General features: G+C 37.3%; 1 protein-coding gene across 3 annotated transcripts in view; it reads right to left on the minus strand.

The window, feature by feature from the left end:
- Positions 1-20,363, minus strand: part of NRK (Nik related kinase) — a 138,223-nt gene extending 117,860 nt beyond the window's left edge. For all 3 annotated transcript variants that reach the window (XM_012451660.3, XM_012451659.3, XM_064362032.1), the window contains exons 1-2: positions 20,071-20,363; positions 12,747-12,812 (exon numbers count right to left, since the gene is read on the minus strand). In XM_012451660.3, the coding sequence (XP_012307083.2) occupies positions 12,747-12,812; positions 20,071-20,127 (123 nt within the window). In that variant the 5' untranslated portion in view covers positions 20,128-20,363. The remainder of the gene's footprint in view (positions 1-12,746; positions 12,813-20,070) is intronic.
- Between the last annotated feature and the right edge of the window lie 809 nt (positions 20,364-21,172).

Raw genomic sequence — 21,172 nt, forward strand, 5'->3', positions numbered from 1 at the left:
GCAGAAAGTAATAAAAAGTAAGGCTAATATTTCCATCCTTTGGAAATATTTATCTCTACACAGTGCCACCTTTTTTATAGTCAGAATAGAAAGTTACTTAGGTGGTATAATTTTGAAAGGCCAACCTGTCTCCAGCATTGGCTTAACAGAGTGTCACTAGTCAATCCTTTTCATCGAGGCACATCTGCAGAGAGCTCCTGTAAAAGTAGTCATTCAGGAGGGGGGTCACTTTTGCACATATCGTTTTAGTTCCAGAAGAAATTGTGTCAAGCACCCATATGTATAAGGTATTGTGCTAGTCCCAAAGAGAACACAAAGGTGATTAAGATAGATTTTTTGGACATAGCCAGTGTTTCTTGTAACATCTACTTGTAAAATAGTAATACTACTAATAAAAGGAGAATATGAGTGTGGGCAACAGAAAATACATGACACAGTCTACATTGAAATTTCTGCTTGCCATTTATCCCTTATGCCCTAGTGCCTAATATTTATAATGCACTTTACTAGGCATTCTAAGAGTAGATTTGAAAGGAAATAGTCCAGGTTTCTGCCCCTGAAGAAATTCACGAACTAAAGACTAGGTAATTCTTAGGCATCCAGTTTTGTAACTGGTTTTCTACTGTCATTGCAACACTTTATTCTGTGGAAAGTTGGGAGGAACTCAGCTGCTTGCAAAACTCTTGTAGAGGTTAACCACCAGGAAAGTCTTAAAGCTGTAAGTTCTGTTCAAACCTGCATGCTCATCTGATGAGAACAATATAATAAGACTTAAATAGCATACCTGGTATTTACCTCTTCACCTGCAAACCACTAATGTATCCATCCACCTGCTCAACTCTGCATCTGCCACCCTCTGACCTTCCAAGCTGTAGCCACTTAGCCCTACATTTAATTTATTCAGCTCAGACTCTGGGAGAACCTCTGTTCTTAGGCAGGAAACAAATGAGGGTCCCCTAAGTCTCATATATTTTAATCTTCACTCATGTTTTCAGAAATGCATTTAGTAGAAAATACATTATTTTTTAATTTGTTAATTTTTAAAATTCCTACCAATCAAAAACCAGTCATCTACAAAGGAGGCACTAACTTTCAATGACCCTTTGCTATTTTCCTCTTTTCTAGGGCTCCCAGTAGAAGCAATAACAGGAAAAATATCCTTGCCTCAGAGGTGGGCCCCTGCCCATAACAAGAAAGCGAAGAGGTTGACATTAAGTATTTCTCTACCTTCTCAGGGCTTCCAGGAGTCTGAGTAGTAATTTAGTCATGAGCTTTGAGTATCCTGTAAAGACTATCTGCTTGTCCACGTCTATTTCTGAAATCTATGAGGTTCCAAAATAAGACTCTAAGACTAGATTGTCTTAGTGTCCTTCATGAAGGAAACAAATATGGTGGAGGGACACATCATTAATGATCTTCATTACCTATCTCAGCTCATCAGTTTCCTGTAAACTTTTGTACTTGGGCAGATTGCTTTTTTCAGCTGGCTAATCTAATTGAATGCTTTTTTACTTTGGCTTATATCTGTTGAGCTGCATATACTGTATTAGGATTAAGAGTACAGACCTGGAGCCAAGCAAATTTTGGTTTAAATCCTGACTTTGCAATATACAAGTTTTGTGAACTTGTTCAGTAACTCAAGTTCTTACATCCTGTTTCCTCATTTGTGAGATGAGAGGATGATGACAACAATGGTAGCCATCTCATAATGCTCTTATGAGCTGCAAGCACTCAGTAAATGTTATCTATTTTTAGGACATTGAGGTCACTATCTCTAAAGTGACTAATCTTTAAATCTCCATCTTTTTCTCACCCAATTTGAACACTCAATAATTTTATTTATTTTTAATTTTTTTTTCTCAGAGTCAAGAAAAGGTGCCCTTCTCTGAGGACTCTTAGACTTGTCCTTTTAGATCATGGTGGCATTTTTGTTTCGTTTGGTTTTCTCTTCCTAGTTAATGATTTATACAAAATGTTACTGGCAGTGCTCAGAATATAATCAATCTTCTTTCCCTCGGGGGACCCTGAACAATCCAACCTTCTTTTCCTACTCATAAAGGGACTCTGCCTAAAAACGACAAACCCAAAAGGAGCTTTCTTAGTTTTCTAACACAAATTATGCATAAACTACCACCATATCATTATTTCTCCAACTGAAATAACATACAATTCACATTTCATTTTTCCTCTCTTTATGCTCTGGTAGAGGAGGAATTTACTACAACCTGGGTATAGGTAAGCAGGAAAAAATAAGACTGCAGGATAAAGATCTGTTTATATGTTTTTATATTCTTTGATATTTTAATTTAGTCTTACTGATAGGCTTCTTTTTAGGATCCTGTCTTCAGAGTAGCCTCAGCATCATAAAATTTTAAGAGCTTCCACTTTTCTTGTGACACCCTGACAGAGCTACTGCAGCATATTAATCTCCAAATGCAATTTTGGCCCCACTCACACAGCTACCTTAGACACAGAGGCACAAGTACGGTAGAATGTTGGCGGTCCTAAAATCAAGTTAGGACTATTCTTATTTCAAGAGTAACAACTGCTGAATTGCTATTTTTCAAAGAGTGTTTCATAAAATGCGGTGAGGACCTAGTTAACTAGTCTTTAGTGGTCAACTACTAGAGGATAAAGTAAAGCAAAAACTCTTGATACTTCAACCACCTTAACAAAATTTACTCTGAGAATATGACCATAATTATATAACTATAGAGATAGATACATAGACACTTACTTATATATGTAAAAGCAAAATAAAACAAAATTTGCTTTTTGATATATTAAAGAGTACATTATTACTTTTAACACTGTCCAACCTACCCTCACCACTCTTTAAAGTGGTTTATAAAATATTGTACACATGAATTTTCCTAAGACTAATATATTAAAAACAGCATTATATACATTAAGTATCAATTAGGCAATTTTGTATGTCTATTTTTAAGTAACTGCATTATTTCCCCACAGAGATTTATACTTAAATTTTATAAAGATTTTCATAATTGGGATTATTTTATCTGGTTGACCAAAGCCACCATGCTATAAAGAATTTATTAGTTTTGGCTACTGTTTACAAATGTATTTGTCTCCAATCATTTAAATTTATTTTTTTCTGCCCTGGAACAACTTTGTAATAATCAACTGGATTAAGTATCTGCAGAAATGAGATAATATACTTTGTGTTACCACAATACACCAAATATATCAAATTGCTCCCCAGTATATATATGTAAATATAGTAAATAGATCAGAGTAGCTGTGAAAAATATATATGGCCTCTTGGGAGCAGAAATCCCGTGACTTTTACTTTTCCCTTTCATACCTGTCAGTTACTAACTGTTTTGTCCTACCTCAAGATTTATTGGGAAGCAAAAGTAAATTTTGGTATAACATATTAAGAAACAGACAAGCCTGCAACTCAGAGGCCTGGGTTCTATTCTACAGTTGGAGAGTTGTCACAGCCAAGATAGAAATATTCCATTTTTCTCCAAGGCCTAAAAGCCTCAGCACTTTCCACTAATTTGGTCCCCTGATTCTCAATTTATTTACTCTATGCTGTTTTTTCACCCCCATTGTAAATATTCAACCTGTTCTCTTATTGAAGAAAAACTTGTCCCTGGAGTCTCATTCTTTAGAAGCTTCATTAGACTTTCTACATCCAGGAACAAAAACAAAACAACTATGTCCCAATTTCCTCTTTTCGGTTTTTCCAATCTCTCTCATTCCTTCCCATTACCCATTACGCCCTCTTCAAATACATTGGTCACGATCATACAGAAAATACCTCCTTACTTATCTCTACTAAAACTAACTTAACAAAAATGACCGCTCCTAAAAAAATATTTTCTGATCATTCTAACTAGCACTTAGTACGTAACATGGTACTTGGGACATAGTGTGCATTCAACAAATGTAGTTTTAAAATTTTTATTACAGAATGGTTGACACATTTGAAGCAATGTTATTTAATAGACAAATTTAATGTTTTCTATGCTAGAGCAGCCTGAGAGTTCCTTAAGACAGACCAATCCCTACTTTTGACGCACATTATCACGGTGTCACAGGATGAAGTTGGAACCAAGACATGGCTCTGGACTTGTGGCACTGTACTATAAAGGCACAATAGCCTAGTATGCCTGTGGCCTCAATTCAGCTTCAGCTTCAGCTCCTGCTTCAGAGACTTGCAATGTATAATGAAATGTACAGTGTTGTATGCTTTATGGGTGCTCAAGCAATATTTTTTGGCTGACTTAATTAAGCTATATTTGCAAAATGGCAAGGATATGAGGAAACTTTCCTACCTAAAAAGAAAGCATTCACAGTGCTAGACATTTGGTAGGCAAATAAACAGTATAATTTCAGCCTAAAAGGAAAAATACTCAAACCCCCATCCAATAGGCCTAGTGGCTAGGTAACCCAAATGTCAGCACTGTGTTTCCGAAACTTAATTTAAAATATCATAAATTGTATTTCATCAACTTTCAGGACAACATTCCTTTCCTTGCTTTCCATTCTCATTCCCTGCACCAACTTCAAATCCAGAAAATGTAAGTAATAAACTTAAATCCCACCTGTCTGGTGAGGTTTGCAAGAAAAAGCAATGTGTCAAGCTGTGATTTATAAAACCAAAGTTAAGGGTGATGCATTGTTTTGAAAAGTATTTTCCATATTTAATGGTATACCACCAGAGTGCAAACAATTCAGGAATTTGCTCCTGACTGTGACTTTCATATACCTTGCTTGATCTACTGACACCAAGGGACAGATGACTCCTGTAATATCTCTCAAGGATGGATGCTTAATTATGCCTATGGTGTGTTTTTAGGTATTAGAACAATAAGAGACTTGGGGTGGTCCCTTCCTTACACCAGCATTTAACTGAGTTTCAACGAGACATCAGCATACGTGGCAATTAGGCTCTATGCCCAACTGTAGAGGTTTACTCTATTTCAGGTGAATTTTTCCTTTGCTTGAAATGGTTGCCTTGAATCTTTTCCCATTCTTTTTGCTGTCCTCACAACCTGCAAATGGTAATGTAGGAGTAGGTGATTGATGTTAGGGGATAGTCAAGACCTCATGGAGGGCCAAGGCAAACTCATTCATTCTGGATATCCAATTCGTTGACTTACCTCAGTAGTATTATGCTTAACAAAATGGTGTTAGATAACATATAACATATAATGAAGCATTCCTGCTTTCCCAATATACCTGCTACCCAGTTTTACCTTCACATTGAGTGTCTTATTAGTTACTAAGTTAAAAAATCAGGTCTCACTACTAGGTGATTAAATAGAGGAAAGAATAGAAAACATGTTAAAAATAATTTTATTTGGTAGAATGTGAAACTACTCCAGCTAATAGCCAATAATCAACTTCTAATATGCAAGGTTGAGAAGCAATGATAGGATTGCTGTAATTATGCTGATGATAGTAAGGTTAAGAATAGGTTGCATTTTACTGTGTGCCAGGCACTGTGCTAGGTGCATTATCTCAGAGGCAGAAGAAACCCTGGAGATCATTGAGTCTAATACATTTGTTTTATTGTTGAAGAAATTGGCCCAGAAAAGTCAAGAGACACATTTACTGTCAGTTACTGGGATAGTTAGGTTGCCAATTCCAACTTTGCCACCCTAAAGGTCTTGGTCTCTTTCTTAATACTGTGGTCTTTCTGTGTATATTGCTATTTGGGAAATTATTTGTTTTTAATAGTACCATTAAAAATGAGTTCCAATCTATTTTCTTTTTGCTAATATGGCCTCACATGGTCAAACACTAAACATTCTTCCAATTAAAATGACAACTCATAAACTATGAAACTAGCAGTTGAAGGTGAGGAGAAGAGTATGTTCTCTAACCCTACTGAGGCAAAAAAAGGAAGAACAGTATTTTCTCTCCTAAAAAGGGACAGAAAAATAGAACCCACAATTTCAAGTGAAGTTTGTACTGGCAGGAGGTGGGAGAGGGTGAAAGGATAGGCATCTAATTAGAGGAAAAAGAAGGAAAGGAAAAGGACTACAATAGTGGTGCAAGACTCAGCCTTCATTTCAACGTGCACAGACCTCAGCAGACAGCTGGAAACCTGCCAGAGAACGAGGCCTTGGAAACAAGCTGGAAGACATTGGAGAGACTTTAACCAAAACAAACTCCAGCAGGGGATGTGGTTGGCAGCACTGAAAAAGCAAGGACTCTATGAGTCACTCTGACATTAATTTTGAATGGTATCATGCCTCTATTTTGAAGTATAGGTTATTTATACAACATTTGGTACTGTCCAATATATAATTTATGTAAAATATACACACAGATATATATGTTCTATACTTAAATAATATTATATTACAGACATTAGAAAAGAACAAAAATCCAATATCTCACTATTCTAATCATTAATTCGCCATTTTTTATCTGCATTTTTTTAACATAGCTGTAAACAGGGAACACATATAATTAGGAATACTTTATTTAATATCTTAAGCATAGCTCTATGCTGCTAAATAACTTCATAAATATTGCTTTGTAGCACAATAATATATTAACTGGGTAAAAAGTAATTTTCTGCCATCTTTTTAAACTATTGTCAATGAACTTTCAAAAAATAATAGCAACAATAATGACAATAACTGACATTTAACAGGAATTTACCATATTCCAAATATTACATATATGTCTATACATATGTATATTTCTATATTTTATATCACCTCACAAGGTAGGTATTATTAGCCCCATTTTATAAATAAGGAAATTTAAACTTAGGTTAAGTGACTTGTTCAATGTTATAGCTAATTAATGGCTAAGTAACCACTGAATCAGGTCTGCCTGGTTCAAAGCAAGCCCTCTTTTCACCACAATATGCAACCTTTCTTCTGCAATGAATATCCACATGTTTTTCTATGTTTGGGATGTTTATCATATATTTCCAAAAGTTGAATTAATGGTATAAAGAAGATAAACATTTTTAAAAAGTCTTCATTTACATACTCCAGATAGTTTCCCATGAGGGTGTTATCAGTGTATAGCACCATCATTCCAAATCTTTTTACAGTAATTAGAGGTAGAAAAAAACAGGTAGCCAATGAGTGACAGAGGGAAATCATTCTGGTGTAAATCATGTTTCTGTAAGCCTCTACCTTCTGTAATACAGAGGTTTGTACTTTGAAGGTCTGATGTTAGAAAATGTACTCTACCTCTGGATCTGAGTAGGTACACAGGAAATTCTTAGGATTTATAAATGTGTACAGGAGGATCTAACATATGGAAGATTGTTCATGAAGATTCAGTCAAAAAGAATTAACATGGACTTTTTGCTTCTGATGAGAATGTGAAAGTTGGAAAGAGTGCCACACCCACCCTAACAACAAGAAAAAGCTTAATAATCTATGTAATCATGACTTTTCTTTAATCTAGAGAGAAGTCTCAAGGCAACCAACTAGCCTGAGGTCTGAAGAAAGAGAAGCACCTGCAAAAAGAGATGGTACATGAGCACTAGCTCACCTGTGGCTGTAGAGGGAAGACAAGGTCACCACAGAAGCAGGTATAAAGAATACAATGAAATTCTTCTGTTTGTTTTTTAATTTTTGTGGGCACATAGTAGGTGTATATATTTATGGTGTTTATGAGCTATTTTGGTACAAATGCAAATTTTTTAGCTAATTGCTAAAGAGCAAATGGGGGTTAGCATGAGAGTATAGAACCCTTGGAAGCCATAGACACAGGACAAAGTTATATAAACATGTAGATTTATGGTACAGATTTGAGGGAGATGAAAAGCCACTACAGGGGGCAAGGTAGGAAACCAGGTCCAGTTCCCTTCCCTTTCATGAATAAAAGTCTTAAGCCTTAGGGGAAAGGCAGCAAAGTGTATTCTCCCCAGGGTACGATGAAGACCTACTGCAGATGGGAAAGGGTAAAAAGTGTCCTCCACTTCTGAGGGAAGAGCAAGAATTAGTTGTGGGCCCAAACAATTAGAAGTATCCCACCACTAGAAGAGGGGAAGGATAACTAAGAAAGTCCCACTCCCATGACACAGAGGCACAGGATCTTAAAATACTGAGGTTGAAATAGAAAAACATAGAAATTCTACCTGCCCACACCACCAAACCAATGATCATTTAATAAGAAGCAGTAGCAGTATACCATTAGAGGAGGACAATAGGATGGAGAGAGAACCTCTTTGAGGCACAGATACACAGGGAGGATGTAAAGTTGAGGAAAAAACAAGGATATTAAGAAAAACTCTCCAGAAGGCCAACCCCCATACTATGCACAAGGTAACAGGAATCTGAAGCCGGTAGTGAACTGAGAGTAACCATATCAACAACATAACCCAAATGTACTGTATCTTCTTATTAGATTGAATGAACCTTCCATATAAACAACCTAGCTGTAAAAGTGTGCCCATTTCAAGAAATAAATACTGTTTACTTTAATCTCTACTGTTCTACATACTATGTCAATTAAATAAAAATTGTGAAACAAAGCAAAAAAAAAAAAAAATTCTCAAGAGACAAAGCAATCAGCATAACCAACCTCAGAGATTACTCAGATGTTGAATCCATCAGATACATAATTTAATGTAACTATGATAAATACATGAAATGCTTTAGTGAAAAATATGGAAAACATGAATAGATAAATAGGGGATTTCAGTAAAAATGTTAACTATTAAAAAGTCAAGTAGAAATGCTAGAAATGAAAAACAGTAATATAGCTTAAGAATGTCTTTGGCAGTCTCATCAGTAGACTTGAAACAGCTGAGAAAGGAATCAGTGAAAGTGAAAATAGAAAAAAAGTGATCCAAACTGAAACACAAAGACAGAAAAAGAAAAAAAAACACACCCAAATACACTCCAAAACAGAGCATTTAAGAACTGAGGGATAGTATCAAAAGGCCTAACACATACGAAATTGTATTTCCAAAAGAAAAAGATAGAAGACAGGGTAGAAAAAATTATTTGAAAAGACAAAGGCCAAAAGTTTCTCCCAAATAATGAAATATGTCAAACCACATGTCTAGGAAGCTAAGAGAACCCTAAAGATCTCTAATCTTTATCTCAGATAAATATTCTTTCAACACACACACACGCGCGCACACACACACACACACACACACACATCTCCAGACATTTCATATTTAAACTGCTGAAAAACAAAGACAAAGAGAAAAATCTTGAAGGCAGTCAGAGAAAAAATACAAAGGAGCAAAGGTAAGAATTACAGCAGACTTTAGAAACTGTGCAAGTCTGAAGACAAAGTGGCATGTTAAAACTGTTGAGAGAAAGAAAAAATAATAACTGTCAATCCACAATTCTATAAACAGTGTGAATATCTTTCAAAAATGAAGGATAAAGTCTTTTCACACAAAAGCAGAGAATTCATTACCCAGAAGCCTTGGACTATAAGAAATATTAGAGGCCGGGCGCAGTGGCTCACGCCTGTAATCCCAGCACTTTGGGAGGCCGAGGCGGGTGGATCCTGAGGTCAAGAGATCGAGACCATCCCAGTCAACATGGTGAAACCCCGTCTCTACTAAAAATGCAAAAAATTAGCTGGGCATGGTGGCGCGTGCCTGTGATCCCAGCTACTCAGGAGGCTGAGGCAGGAGAATTGCCTGAACCCAGGAGGCGGAGGTTGCGGTGAGCCGAGATCGCGCCATTGCACTCCAGCCTGGGTAACAAGAGAGAAACTCCGTCTCAAAAAAAAAAAAAAAAAAAAAAAAAGAAAGAAATATTAGAGGAAGTTTTTCAGGCTAAAGTTCTACGTACCAGAAAGGAAGCTGAATCTACAGAAAGAAATGAAGATTCCTGAAATGGTTAAAATGAAGATAAACATAAACGACTTTTTCTGATTTTTAATTTTTATAAAAGATAATTGATTAGCTAAATTTTAAAAACTGTAGTAGTGAGAATAGGAAAAAGAGTGAGTATAGGGAAACTACAGTAGCTTTTTGAGTTTGTGGCATATGCAAAAGCAAAATGTACGACAGCCATAACCACAGCACATCAGTTGGGACACCACACAGTGAACAGGTAGAATACTTCTTGAATCTAGTCTGTGATTAGTTTAAGATGTACATCGAAAATCTCGATTATGGTGGCACTTATAAGACTATGCATTTGTCTAAACTCATAAAGTTGTACACTTAAAAGAGTTAATCTTACCAAATATATATTATATCCCAATAAACCCTGAGTTTTAAGAAAGGATATTCACATGCACAACGTACCTTTTTATGCTCTTACTTTTCTTCTTTTGGTGGCATCGCAGTTCATTATCACATGAATGATAATGAGTAACCATCTTTCTGTGTTGTCTAATTTTAACCTTGCTTCTTACCTTATATGACTCTGAAGTTCTTATTTCTCACATCTGGTGACTCTATACATTTGAATCAGAACAAGTATACACAGACACACACATTTCACACATACCCTAAGGAATTAAAATGTGCATAGAGCCATGGAGACTGTAAATGTACCATAAACATTCTATGTATAAAACGTAAGTATCTATGTATAAGGTGGCAAAACTGACTAGATCACATAAATGTTAAGTAATTGTTCACTACAGAATGCAATTGAGGTAGCATAAACAAAATATTTCAGTCTATATCATATCACTGTTTATAGCTTATTGATTCTGTTAATAGATATGGTCAAAATAGTTTGAAAAAGTTTGGTCATGAATACTGGCATTCTTTCTATTCCCTATATTCACCAAGGTTTTTTATGTTTTTAAGACCTGTCCACATGCTATTTCTACTACTCAGTTTCTATGCTATGAGTACTTTATTTGTTATTTTATTATTTTTATTTTTAAAGAGATAGGTCTTGCTCTGTCACTAGGACTGGAGGGCAGTGGTATAAGCATAGTTCACTGCAGTCTCAAGCTCCTGGGCTCAAGTGATCCTCCTGCCTTAGACTCCTGAGTAGCTAAGACTGCAGGCTCATACTACTGCATCTGGCTAATTTTTTCTTTCTGATTTTTTGTAGAGATGGAGTCTTGCTTTGTTGCCCAGGATGGTCTCTAAGCTCTGGCTTCAGGCAATCCTCCTGCCTTCATCTCTCAAATATTGGGATTACAGGAGTGAGCCACAGTGCCAGGCCCTATAGGCGCTTTTATGCAAAATTTAAAAAGCATCCCCCATTCCTACCTGGGCAGATGCATAAGAAAAGAAGCCCCTCTGGGTAGATGTAGTCCCAAAGTTGCAAGACTTGGCAAGAAAAAAGACACCCTTATCAGAACTAGAAAGAAGCCCCTTTCTCTGGGCTTATGCTAGGACACCTTTACACAACCTATGTGTAGAGGACCTGTGATTAGTTGGCTATAAGGATCAGCCTAAGGACAGTAATCTAGTTTTTGAGTGACAGGCCTGGGGAAAAGGAGCACTGCAATTGTATAGAATATTACACGAGATTGAGAAAATGTCAATTCTCCATATTAAAGAGTAGAAGGGTACCTGTTCAGTGCAATAGGGCTACTAAAGCACCGTATCCCAAAACCAGCCCTTAACACTATCCATACCTCCACCTAGAATGTATTAACATCATCCTCCACAACCACACCTTTTCTTGGTTACCTCGTATTTATCCTCCTGATATCAGTTTAACTGTCACTTTCCCTTTCCAGGGAGTGGGAGATCAACACTGACCTTTCTGTCTAAATTAAGCGACCCCCCACGCTTTATGCTTTTATATCACTAAGAATTTTCTTACAGATCATATATCACAGTTACAATTATAGTTATCCCTCAGTATCTGTGGGGGATTGGTTTCAGGGCCTCCTGTGGATAGCAAAATCAGGGGATGCTCAAATACCTGATATACAATAGCATAGTAATTTTTTTTTGCATGTAACCTATGTATATCCTCCAGTATACTTTAAATGATGACTAGATTACTTATAACATCTAATTCAATGTAAATACTATATAAATAGTTGTTACACTGTATTGTTTAGGGAATAATGAAAAGAACAAAAGTCTGTACACGATGCAATTTTTTTTTTTAGTATTTTTGATCCAATATTGGTTGAATCCATGGATGTGGAACCCACAGACACAGAAGTATATAGTTATTTGTGTGCTTACTTATGTAATGTGTGGCTCCCCCAACATCCCCCACACATATCACATATACATACTTAATCACATACCTTTCTCAACCATAAGCCCCAAAAGAGCAGGGAACTTGTCAGCTTTGTTCATCATTTTATTCCCAGAGACTATCACAGCACCTGGCACATACTTAGTGTTTAATAAGTAATCATTAAATAAATTCAGATTATTTCTTGTTAGATTCTTCAGCAAATTTTATCATACATGTGCACACGCAAGTACCAGAGTATGATATAGAATGTTATGGAAAGATTCCTTTTAATAGCATTCAGTTTTCAGCTGAATGTGAGTAATTAGGATGGTATGGATGCATACTATAAAACAAGTGATATTTTATTTGGGTATATCTTATTTGAATTATTTCCATTTTCCATTGGTGACTTTATTTATTTTCTGCTAATTTTTAGATGTTATGTTTGGTTGGATGTTTCAGTATAGATTAGCCAATCCATTCCTTTTGTGATAATAAACAGTAATTCTTACAGATGTCACTGAGCTATCTAATTTGGTTTATATTTCAAAGTGAAATGCCATATTTTGGCTTTATTTGATTTGTGGTGTGAATGACTGACTCACAGTCTTTGTTATCATTAGAAAATGAATGAATAAATAATGTAAGTCAACTTACCAAATAGATTCTGCCATAAGTACCAAGGCCAATGGTTTTATCTAGTGAGAATATTCCAGTGGGATCCTGCAAAAAAGTAAAACAAAAGCTGTCAATTTTCTTAGGAAATGAGGCGATCATTCAACTACATTAAATAGTATTTCCAATCTGCCTTGTTCTGTTAGATTTTACATGGGAAGAACCTAGGTTTCCTTTACCAAAAAATAGACATGTCACAATCTCCTTGAACTGAGTATATTCATTTATAAAAAAGAAAAAGTAATACGGACATTAAGTAGTCATGTAATTATTTATCATAAAACTGTCAAACGCACACAATTATCTAAAGCTGAGGCATATTAAAGATGTAATTAGAAATATAAAATAGAAATAAGCTCATTTATTTGCAATGGAAGCATTCTTTTAATATTGATCTTTTGAGTGATAACCAGACAAGCAGAAAATTTAACATGCAACAATGATGACTAGATGTTGCATACAAAGTCTAGATTACTTATTTGAATTATAGGTTGATGCAAAAGTAATTGTGGATTTGGCATTAAAAGTAATGGCAAAACCGCAATTACTTTTGCACCAACATCTAGCAGCTCTTAAGAAAGAAATACTATTTCTGAATATGAATAACGAAGCAAGATCATGATATTAAAAGAGCATCACTTTAAGAAAACCAGACAAATTTTTTAAAGTTAAGCTTTGCATCTGCTGAATACCTTTTCATGGCACAAAGTGACGTTGTTTGTGACTTAACCCTAAATGTGGCATCATAGAAAACAAAACATACCATGTTTTGGGATAGAGTTGTGAGGCTTCCATATTTATCTTCAAGCATTGTTTTCTTACTTTTAAATATGAGTACTCCTTTATTGCTCACCACAAAACATGGTTTCTTGAATTTTATCACTGAACTTTTAGTCTAGCAGCCTATTTTTTTCTGTTTTAGCAAAACTTATATGAGGCATGAGTAGATGCCAATTTATACATAAAATGGTAAGAACATTGGCACATTCTTGGAAATTCACATACCTTATAGAAATTTTATTTTATATACACAAATGTTGTTTAATCCTGTTTGAAAACATTTTTATTGCTGTGACAAATATAAGCTAAACAGGAAAACTATTGAGCATATGCAACATAGATGAATGAAATTATAAAGTTCTTAAAACTTCCATGATATTTGTGTAATCTAGCAAAATTGTTACAGGAAAATGACACAGCTTTGAGATTACATCATTCAATAAGTATTCAACTGGACAGAGTCAGAAGACTTGAATTTTAGCCCCAGCTCTACCATTAACTATATGAATCTGGGTAAATTATTTACTCTCTCTGAGATTCAGTTTTCACATATATAAAATAGAAGTGTTGTGATAGGTGATCTCCCAGCTCTAAAATTCTACAGATATAAATCATAGTCTATCAATCATTCTAAAATCTAGATGTTCCCACTGAATTGATAAAATTATTGTTAGATAAAGCAGCAGCCTAGCAGCTTAGTTTTTCAAAATGCTTATCAAAGTTAAGATCATAATACACACAGTTATCATTTCAAACAAATAGTTCAGGAAATATACTCCCAATGAAAATGTAATTTATCTAAAATGACAATTTTTAGAATCTAAGAAGTAAAAATAGATCTTTACATTATCCTTATTATTAAGTATATCACTCGTGTTATAACTAATTCAAAGATCCATGAGAGACAAGCCAACAAAAAAGTTACTAGGGACTGACTTGAAGACTTTATCACTGTAGCAATGGATATCATAGAGGGATTTATTTTAGACATCGTTAATTCTGGAGAAACAGCCTTTGGCCATCTGTCAAAATAATCAAACATGTTAGCTGATTCCTATTGGTAAACTATTCTTTGCTATATTTAAGGCTGCATTTTAGCCGGAAAAGATACCACAGATTAGAGAATTAGTGTAACATCTGCACAACCTTTATTTGTGAATCTTTGAGCACAGTCTTAGATTTCTTTATTTCTTTCTCTAGTCCTCAATAACATAAATACCTTACATTGACTTGAATATAGTTATCTAATTACTAAAAAAAGACACCAAGGAAATGGACTAGAGTAATTAAAGGACTGCAGAAATTCATGGAGGCCTCATATCTATGTCAGGAAACTTGTTTTCTGCTTGCAAATAACCGGTCTTAATTATTTTCACACTCATGTTTAATAAAAGAAAATTTTTAAAAATTCCCTCTTAAATGCAGCTCAACTTCATATTCATATAGTCTAAGACTACATTGTTTTCATTAGTTCTATATGCTAGTTTTTGTTCCTGATCTCCATACTACTGTCTTTCAAGACTATATGTTAAATTGTGAAAAAGAGGGGAAGGACTATGCCTAATATAAGGTTAACAACACCAAATTCCTCATATCATATTTTGCACTTATAGTCAGAGCAAGTTTATTCTGGATTTCCAAGGAATGGAGCATTGAAAAGGAACATTCTTTTTGGTCACTGTGAAATTAAAAGGTCCACATCAGAGGGGTCTCCATAATCATTTGGTCCTTTCCTCTGCCTTGCCACCTTGAGATAAGAAAACCAGAAGAGGACAGATATTCATATCTGTGACTGCTATATCAATTTGGAGATTATTTGGGGTTTTGGTATGTTTTGATGTCCCATTTGGGTACATAAAATGATCAGTAAAGAATAAACTAATTTCTAAAGCTTGTCTTACAATAAATTACTAAAAATCTAAGTATTAAAACATTTTTGAACCACAAACTGTTAGACAAACATGTTGTACTTTCATTATCTCTTTCTATTCATCTAAATTATCTCCTGCAGTTTAAAAGTCCTAGTCTGGCTGCCCACTGAAATAGCAAAATTTTAGGGAGTTGTTTCTGTTTCCTGATTTCAGGGGCAGGGAAGAAAGACCACTTTGATGGCTAATTTTAATAAAAGCCAGGAATGGGAGTAACTGGAAGGAAAAGAGCCACTAGAAGGCGGTGTTAACTGGTCAAGGGAGACAATTTCAAAGCAGAGGCTGATCCGCAGAACCAAATATGGCAGAGATTAAGGAGAAAAGGGAACCAAAAATGATCAACAAGAGTAGGAGGAAATTTGAAATTTAGGATAGTAAAGGAGAGTGAGGAATCATGCTCCAGCAGTCAAGCTGCAAAAAGGAGACTGCACAGTACCTCAAAGGAGATGGCAGAGGCTTTTCTCCTTTTATTTGTAATATTAGAAATAGCAATTTTATGAAAATAAAATTGAGAGAGAACATGAAAGGGATAGATATGGCAAGATGAGTTCCAGAGTGAGTTGCTGAGATAGTTGGAGGAATGGGCTTCAGAATTTACACGGAGACGTTAAAGGGAAAATCTCTTCCTCCAGACCAGTGTTTCTCAAACTGTAGACTGTGTAGACTCTCACTACATGTGAATCATCTGAGTAATACTATTAAAAATACAGATTCCTTGGGCCTACCATGGAATTATGAAATCAGAATTTCTGATGATGGGTCCCAAGATCTTGAAATGATTCTTGATTTTTTGTGCACTGTTCTTCTGCACTAACATATGAAAACCACTGCTCTAGAAACCGAAGAAGAAAAACGACTGAGAAAATAAACTGATGTACAGTGTTATGTGGAGGAGATGCTTTACATGTGATTGAGGATTATACTGAATGTTTCAATCATTGTTGACTTAAATGAAGGTAAAACTGCTTCTAAACAGGGGACTAAGGAACTTGGTAAAGTAGGAAATTTCTTATGACCAAATGTGGACAGCAGGCCTGATCTGGGTGGTGGAAGACTGGGAGACTTGGCAGTTATATTTAAATATAAATCTAATGTATTTCAAATATAGTTTTTGGATCATGTGCTATTTCAGATAACCTCTGCTACTACTGTCCTCAAGGCCTGTCTAATCCTGACCCCAATATAGATTAGGACTACACATGGCAGTGTCAAATACCAAGGCCACAGCCGTAAGGAATGTCATTACCATACTGGGCACAGAAGGCAAAGGGGACAGTCATAGTGAAAGACATGACAAATTTGGAGAGGAAGAAATAGTTTCCAGTCTCAAGGACACAGGCATACTAGAAATAATATATACATATTATTGTGAATATGTGTGTATACATATACATACACACACACATATATTATACACACAAGCATATATATATATATATATATATATAGAGAGAGAGAGAGAGAGAGAGAGAGAGGTACATGCACATCCCTAGGTATTGCTGGTGGGCAAGGTGAATATATATATACATATATACACACATGTATTACAAAGATATATATATATATAAAGACATAAAGCTTTGTACTTATCTTTTCAGAAAAGAAGCACAAACAACAAATCTCTGCACTTTCCTTTTTGTTTTTTCACCTATAGAAAATATTTATTCAATAGAAAATCAGAAAATTACTGTAACCCATTAATTAACAAATATAATGATATTGATCTATTGTAATTACATTGTCTCTCTTATTTTATGTGTCTGACTTTAGAGCATTATCCAAAAAAGTTATATCATTGTATAAAAGTTATTTTTTAATTTTAAAATTTACATAATTTTCTCACCCTTTCTTGTTTCCCCAGCTTTCACTCCTACTTACTATTTTAGGTTTTAAAATAATATATAATAGCAAAAATACCAAATAACCTTCTACCACTATCTTTAAATCTCAATTTGTATAGCAAGTCTATCCTCTCTCAAGGGTCTTTGTCTCATGGTCACTTAGCTGGCTAGTCCCACAAAAAAAAAAAAATATCAATCTTAAACCAGAGCCGTATTTAATTTTTGTTCCACATTCTGATTTTTTTTCTAAGTTTCAAACTCCAACGTTTGAATCTTCCTCCATTGTCTGGCTGTTGCCAAACTGGTATACTTGGTGTTTACAGATGCCAATTTTCTGACCTTCACATATGTCCTATGGAGGATAATTACTGCAAGGGATACCATCATATGCAGGTTTCTTTACTTGCTTTATCAACTCTGCTTTGCATCAAAATGCAAACTTTAACAGAACTGATTCAGATGTCTCTTTACCTCTTCATTTGCTTTTACTTCTTCAAAGAGTCAGAAAATAAATCAAATGTAAAGAAACCCAAAATCGCTGAAAAATATCTCAGTGACTAAAGCAACAATAACTTTCCCATGTCTAAAAATTTGATAGTAAAGAAACTTCTAAAGGGCAGCTACTGCTCTTCTGCCAGATTTCTTAGGGTTTGAATCTGGGTGTTTGAGGATAGAGGGCGAATTATGCATAATTTGCTAAGAGAGTGAAGAGCCACACATGAGGCAAAATGGCTCAGGTATAAAATTTAGAAATTGTTAGAATCTGTGGGTTTTATGAGACTTTCATGAAGTCTGTAAAATGAGGCCAAACATCAATGCCCTGAGATTTTGTATCTTCTCACTACTCCCCTTACATTAAAAACCAACCTTATCTTTCTACTTTTCCCACACACCCACTCCACCAACCTCCAGGAAACTAATATTCCACTGAACTGCAATGTAAAGATTGCAGCTTTCCTCTTATCTCCTGGACTCCACCAAATTCTTATGTCTCAGGACCGTGACCCGGTCAGTTAGTCTGGGCCATTTCCCCCCATTTTTTTTTTTTTTTTGTGGCAATAAAATATTTTCCTTCTTTTTCTCCTTGGGTTTTGAATTCCCTGCCCTATTATTTCTATGAGGTATTTCCCATTTATCCGTTTAGTCATATTTAGAAGGGAGTTTATTTCAGTTTGCCCGCCTGCCTGCATCAGTTTCACATATCTGCTCTAGTTTGCTTTTTTTCTCTTTTCCTAACCATAGGCAAAGAATGTTGGAGGAAGGGTAACCTTTTATTCCTCGCTTTTATACTTTTACTTTGGTGCAAATCTAGTCTGAATATGAAAGTTGTGCTTAGAAAGAAAACCACCAATTGAGGCCTCCATGTTCCAGAAATCTCGTGTATGCACACTGAAAGGAAGAAATTCTGGGTGCATGCAAAATGAGAAAATATTTAATTTTAAAAGTTCTTTGACATATTTTATGAAGCTGCATAATCACAACACTAATATCTGTAAATTGCATAGACCATTTTAAATGGTAGAGAACAATTTGGTAAAATGTTACCTATGTGTACCACCTTACCTCCCCACATACAGCACCTAGTGTAAAATTGTATAGGGAAGGCTTTGGAAATGCTCTATTTTTGAGGGAGGTAGGCTTCTGTCATCATCGAAAACATATTTTTAAATGCCAAATATGTGTAAAATTAAGTCAATCAACTTTGAATAGTCCTATAACCTCAAGGTTAATATTTAGCTTTTCTCAAACCAAGCAGGCCACTGCCCTGAACTACAGTTGACTGGTGATCATTCCAGCGCGGTGCCTGCTTATTCCCTTTCGGAGAATCCAGGGGCCTTTTGCATTCAAGACAGGGTGCGAGTGAAATGCCAATCTAAAAAGGGAACTTGAAACACTGTTGAGTGGGATCCAATATTAGCCAGAAACCAGATGCCAATGAAATAAACTGTGCTGCCAAAATAATAAGTCTACTAATCACGACGGCGATAATAGCTTACCAATCAAGTACAACTCTAGAAGAAAGCTGGGCATCCGGGAAAAGAAGAGCTCACAAATGAAACTCACAAGAAAAAGCTAAATCTGGTTAGGTAAGGAACACAATATTAAAAAACAAAACAAAACATGGAGTGTGCAGAATTCACTCCTTCCCCAAACGGCGTCGAGTTCTTTCACTCTCACAACACTAAATCGGGAACATTGCCCTGGCAAGAATAAGATTTTAGAAAGTGTATTAGAAAATAAGAAGAGTGGGACTTAAACGTTTTAATTTTCTAGTCACTGTCACCTAAAAGTAAAGGTCACCAACCCGCAAGTAGGCATCTCCGATGGCAAAAGAAGTAGCAAACGTCGGGGCAGCAAGATAACAGGGAGGAGTACACTCAGGAAGCCACTCGAGTTTGCACTTTTTGGCCTCTGTTGGAGCAAGCGGGCTAGGACAGATACCGCAGCTCCGCTAGACAAGGCGGGTCACAAGTTTAAAATGTCCCACTGATTAGGGTCTGCAGCACCCCACTGCCACGTTTTCTCTCTGTCTCTCCTTCCCAAGACCCCGTGCCTTTGCCTTTCTTGGGAAATTGGTGAGGTCCTGGTGCCCAGGGGGCGCCTTTTCCTCACGTCGGCTCCCTGGGTCCCCTCCTGCGCCCGCGGGACCCGTCGAAGTCCTTGTCCAGCCCGTTTTGAGGGCTTCCACTCCCTCCCCGGTGCTCAGAACCCGCCAAAAGAGAGCATTTCGGGGGGCGATGGGCGTCCTCTACTCACCGGCAAGTGGCCCAGATCCGTGACTTCCTTGTCCCTCCAGCCCCCAGGTGCCGCCATGGCTTCGAGCCGAACGGGAGCGGGCGACTGAATTGGGTGCACGCAGAATCTGAGGTGGCAGCGGATGGAGAGTTGAAGGGAGGAGAGGGGAAGGGGCAGGGCGAGAGAAAGGAGTTGGGGGATCGGGGATCCTTGCGTGGGAGATAGAGGAGGGGGAAAGTGGACTGAAAAGAGTTGGGAGTGGAGGGAAACCGAAGTTTGAGAGGCGGGAAACCAAGTTTGGCTAAGGCGAGAAAGGAGCCTGAGAGTCCGTCCTGGAGACGAAGAAGCTAGAAGGGTGCTCCGTGGCGAGAGCGCTGTGTCTGCCCCGTCAGGGTGCGCCTCTTTCAGGGTGGGGAGGGGGGCGGTGCAAGGAGAGGGGGCCCGGGAGCAGCTCGAAAGGGATTGGTGCAGCGTCACGTCGCCAGGTGGGTAGCGCGCGGCAGGGAGGCAGGCTAGGAGGGCCACCGGCGGAGGGAGGTGCTGAAGGACTATAACGGTTTGCAAGCACGCCCTTCGCTGCCTCCCCCCGCCCTCCCGCCCCCACCCACGTCCACTGCTGCGCCCGCCGCCCCTGCCCCCGCCCCCGCTGGCGAGTGTTCCACAGGAAACTTTTTCCAGGCAGCTGCCAGCCCCGGAAAACCGGTCCCGCTCCGCGCCGCTCCCAGTCTGGGCCCCACAGCCCTGCCACAGTCCAAACAACCCGCGCCCTAGACTTCCCAAGAAACTCTTGTGACTTTTTTAGTTGTCTGTTTTCTTTCTGTCCCTCTAATTTTATCGCTCCATTTAATGCAAAGACCCACCGAGTTACAGAGGGAAACGACTTGCCACCGATTTAGGGATCGGTCCTAGGGGAGCCCTGATTCGAGCAGAGGAAGGCACCGAGTACACCCTGGGGCTGTCACAGTTGGCCTTCGAAGCCATTAGCCTAGGGCAGGAGCAGAACGGACAGAGCTGCTGGAAACTCTCCTCCCAGCAGGCCTTATCTCCTCTGGCCCTAGGCTAGGTCGTGCCAGGTCCCAGCCGCTCACTGAGAACCGCACCTGTTCTCAGGTGCGCAGTTGAG

This window comes from Aotus nancymaae, unplaced genomic scaffold (assembly GCF_030222135.1).
Source record: "Aotus nancymaae isolate 86718 unplaced genomic scaffold, 86718_ANA_hifiasm-v0.15.2.pri h1tg000004l, whole genome shotgun sequence".
Taxonomy (NCBI): Eukaryota; Metazoa; Chordata; class Mammalia; order Primates; family Aotidae; genus Aotus; species Aotus nancymaae.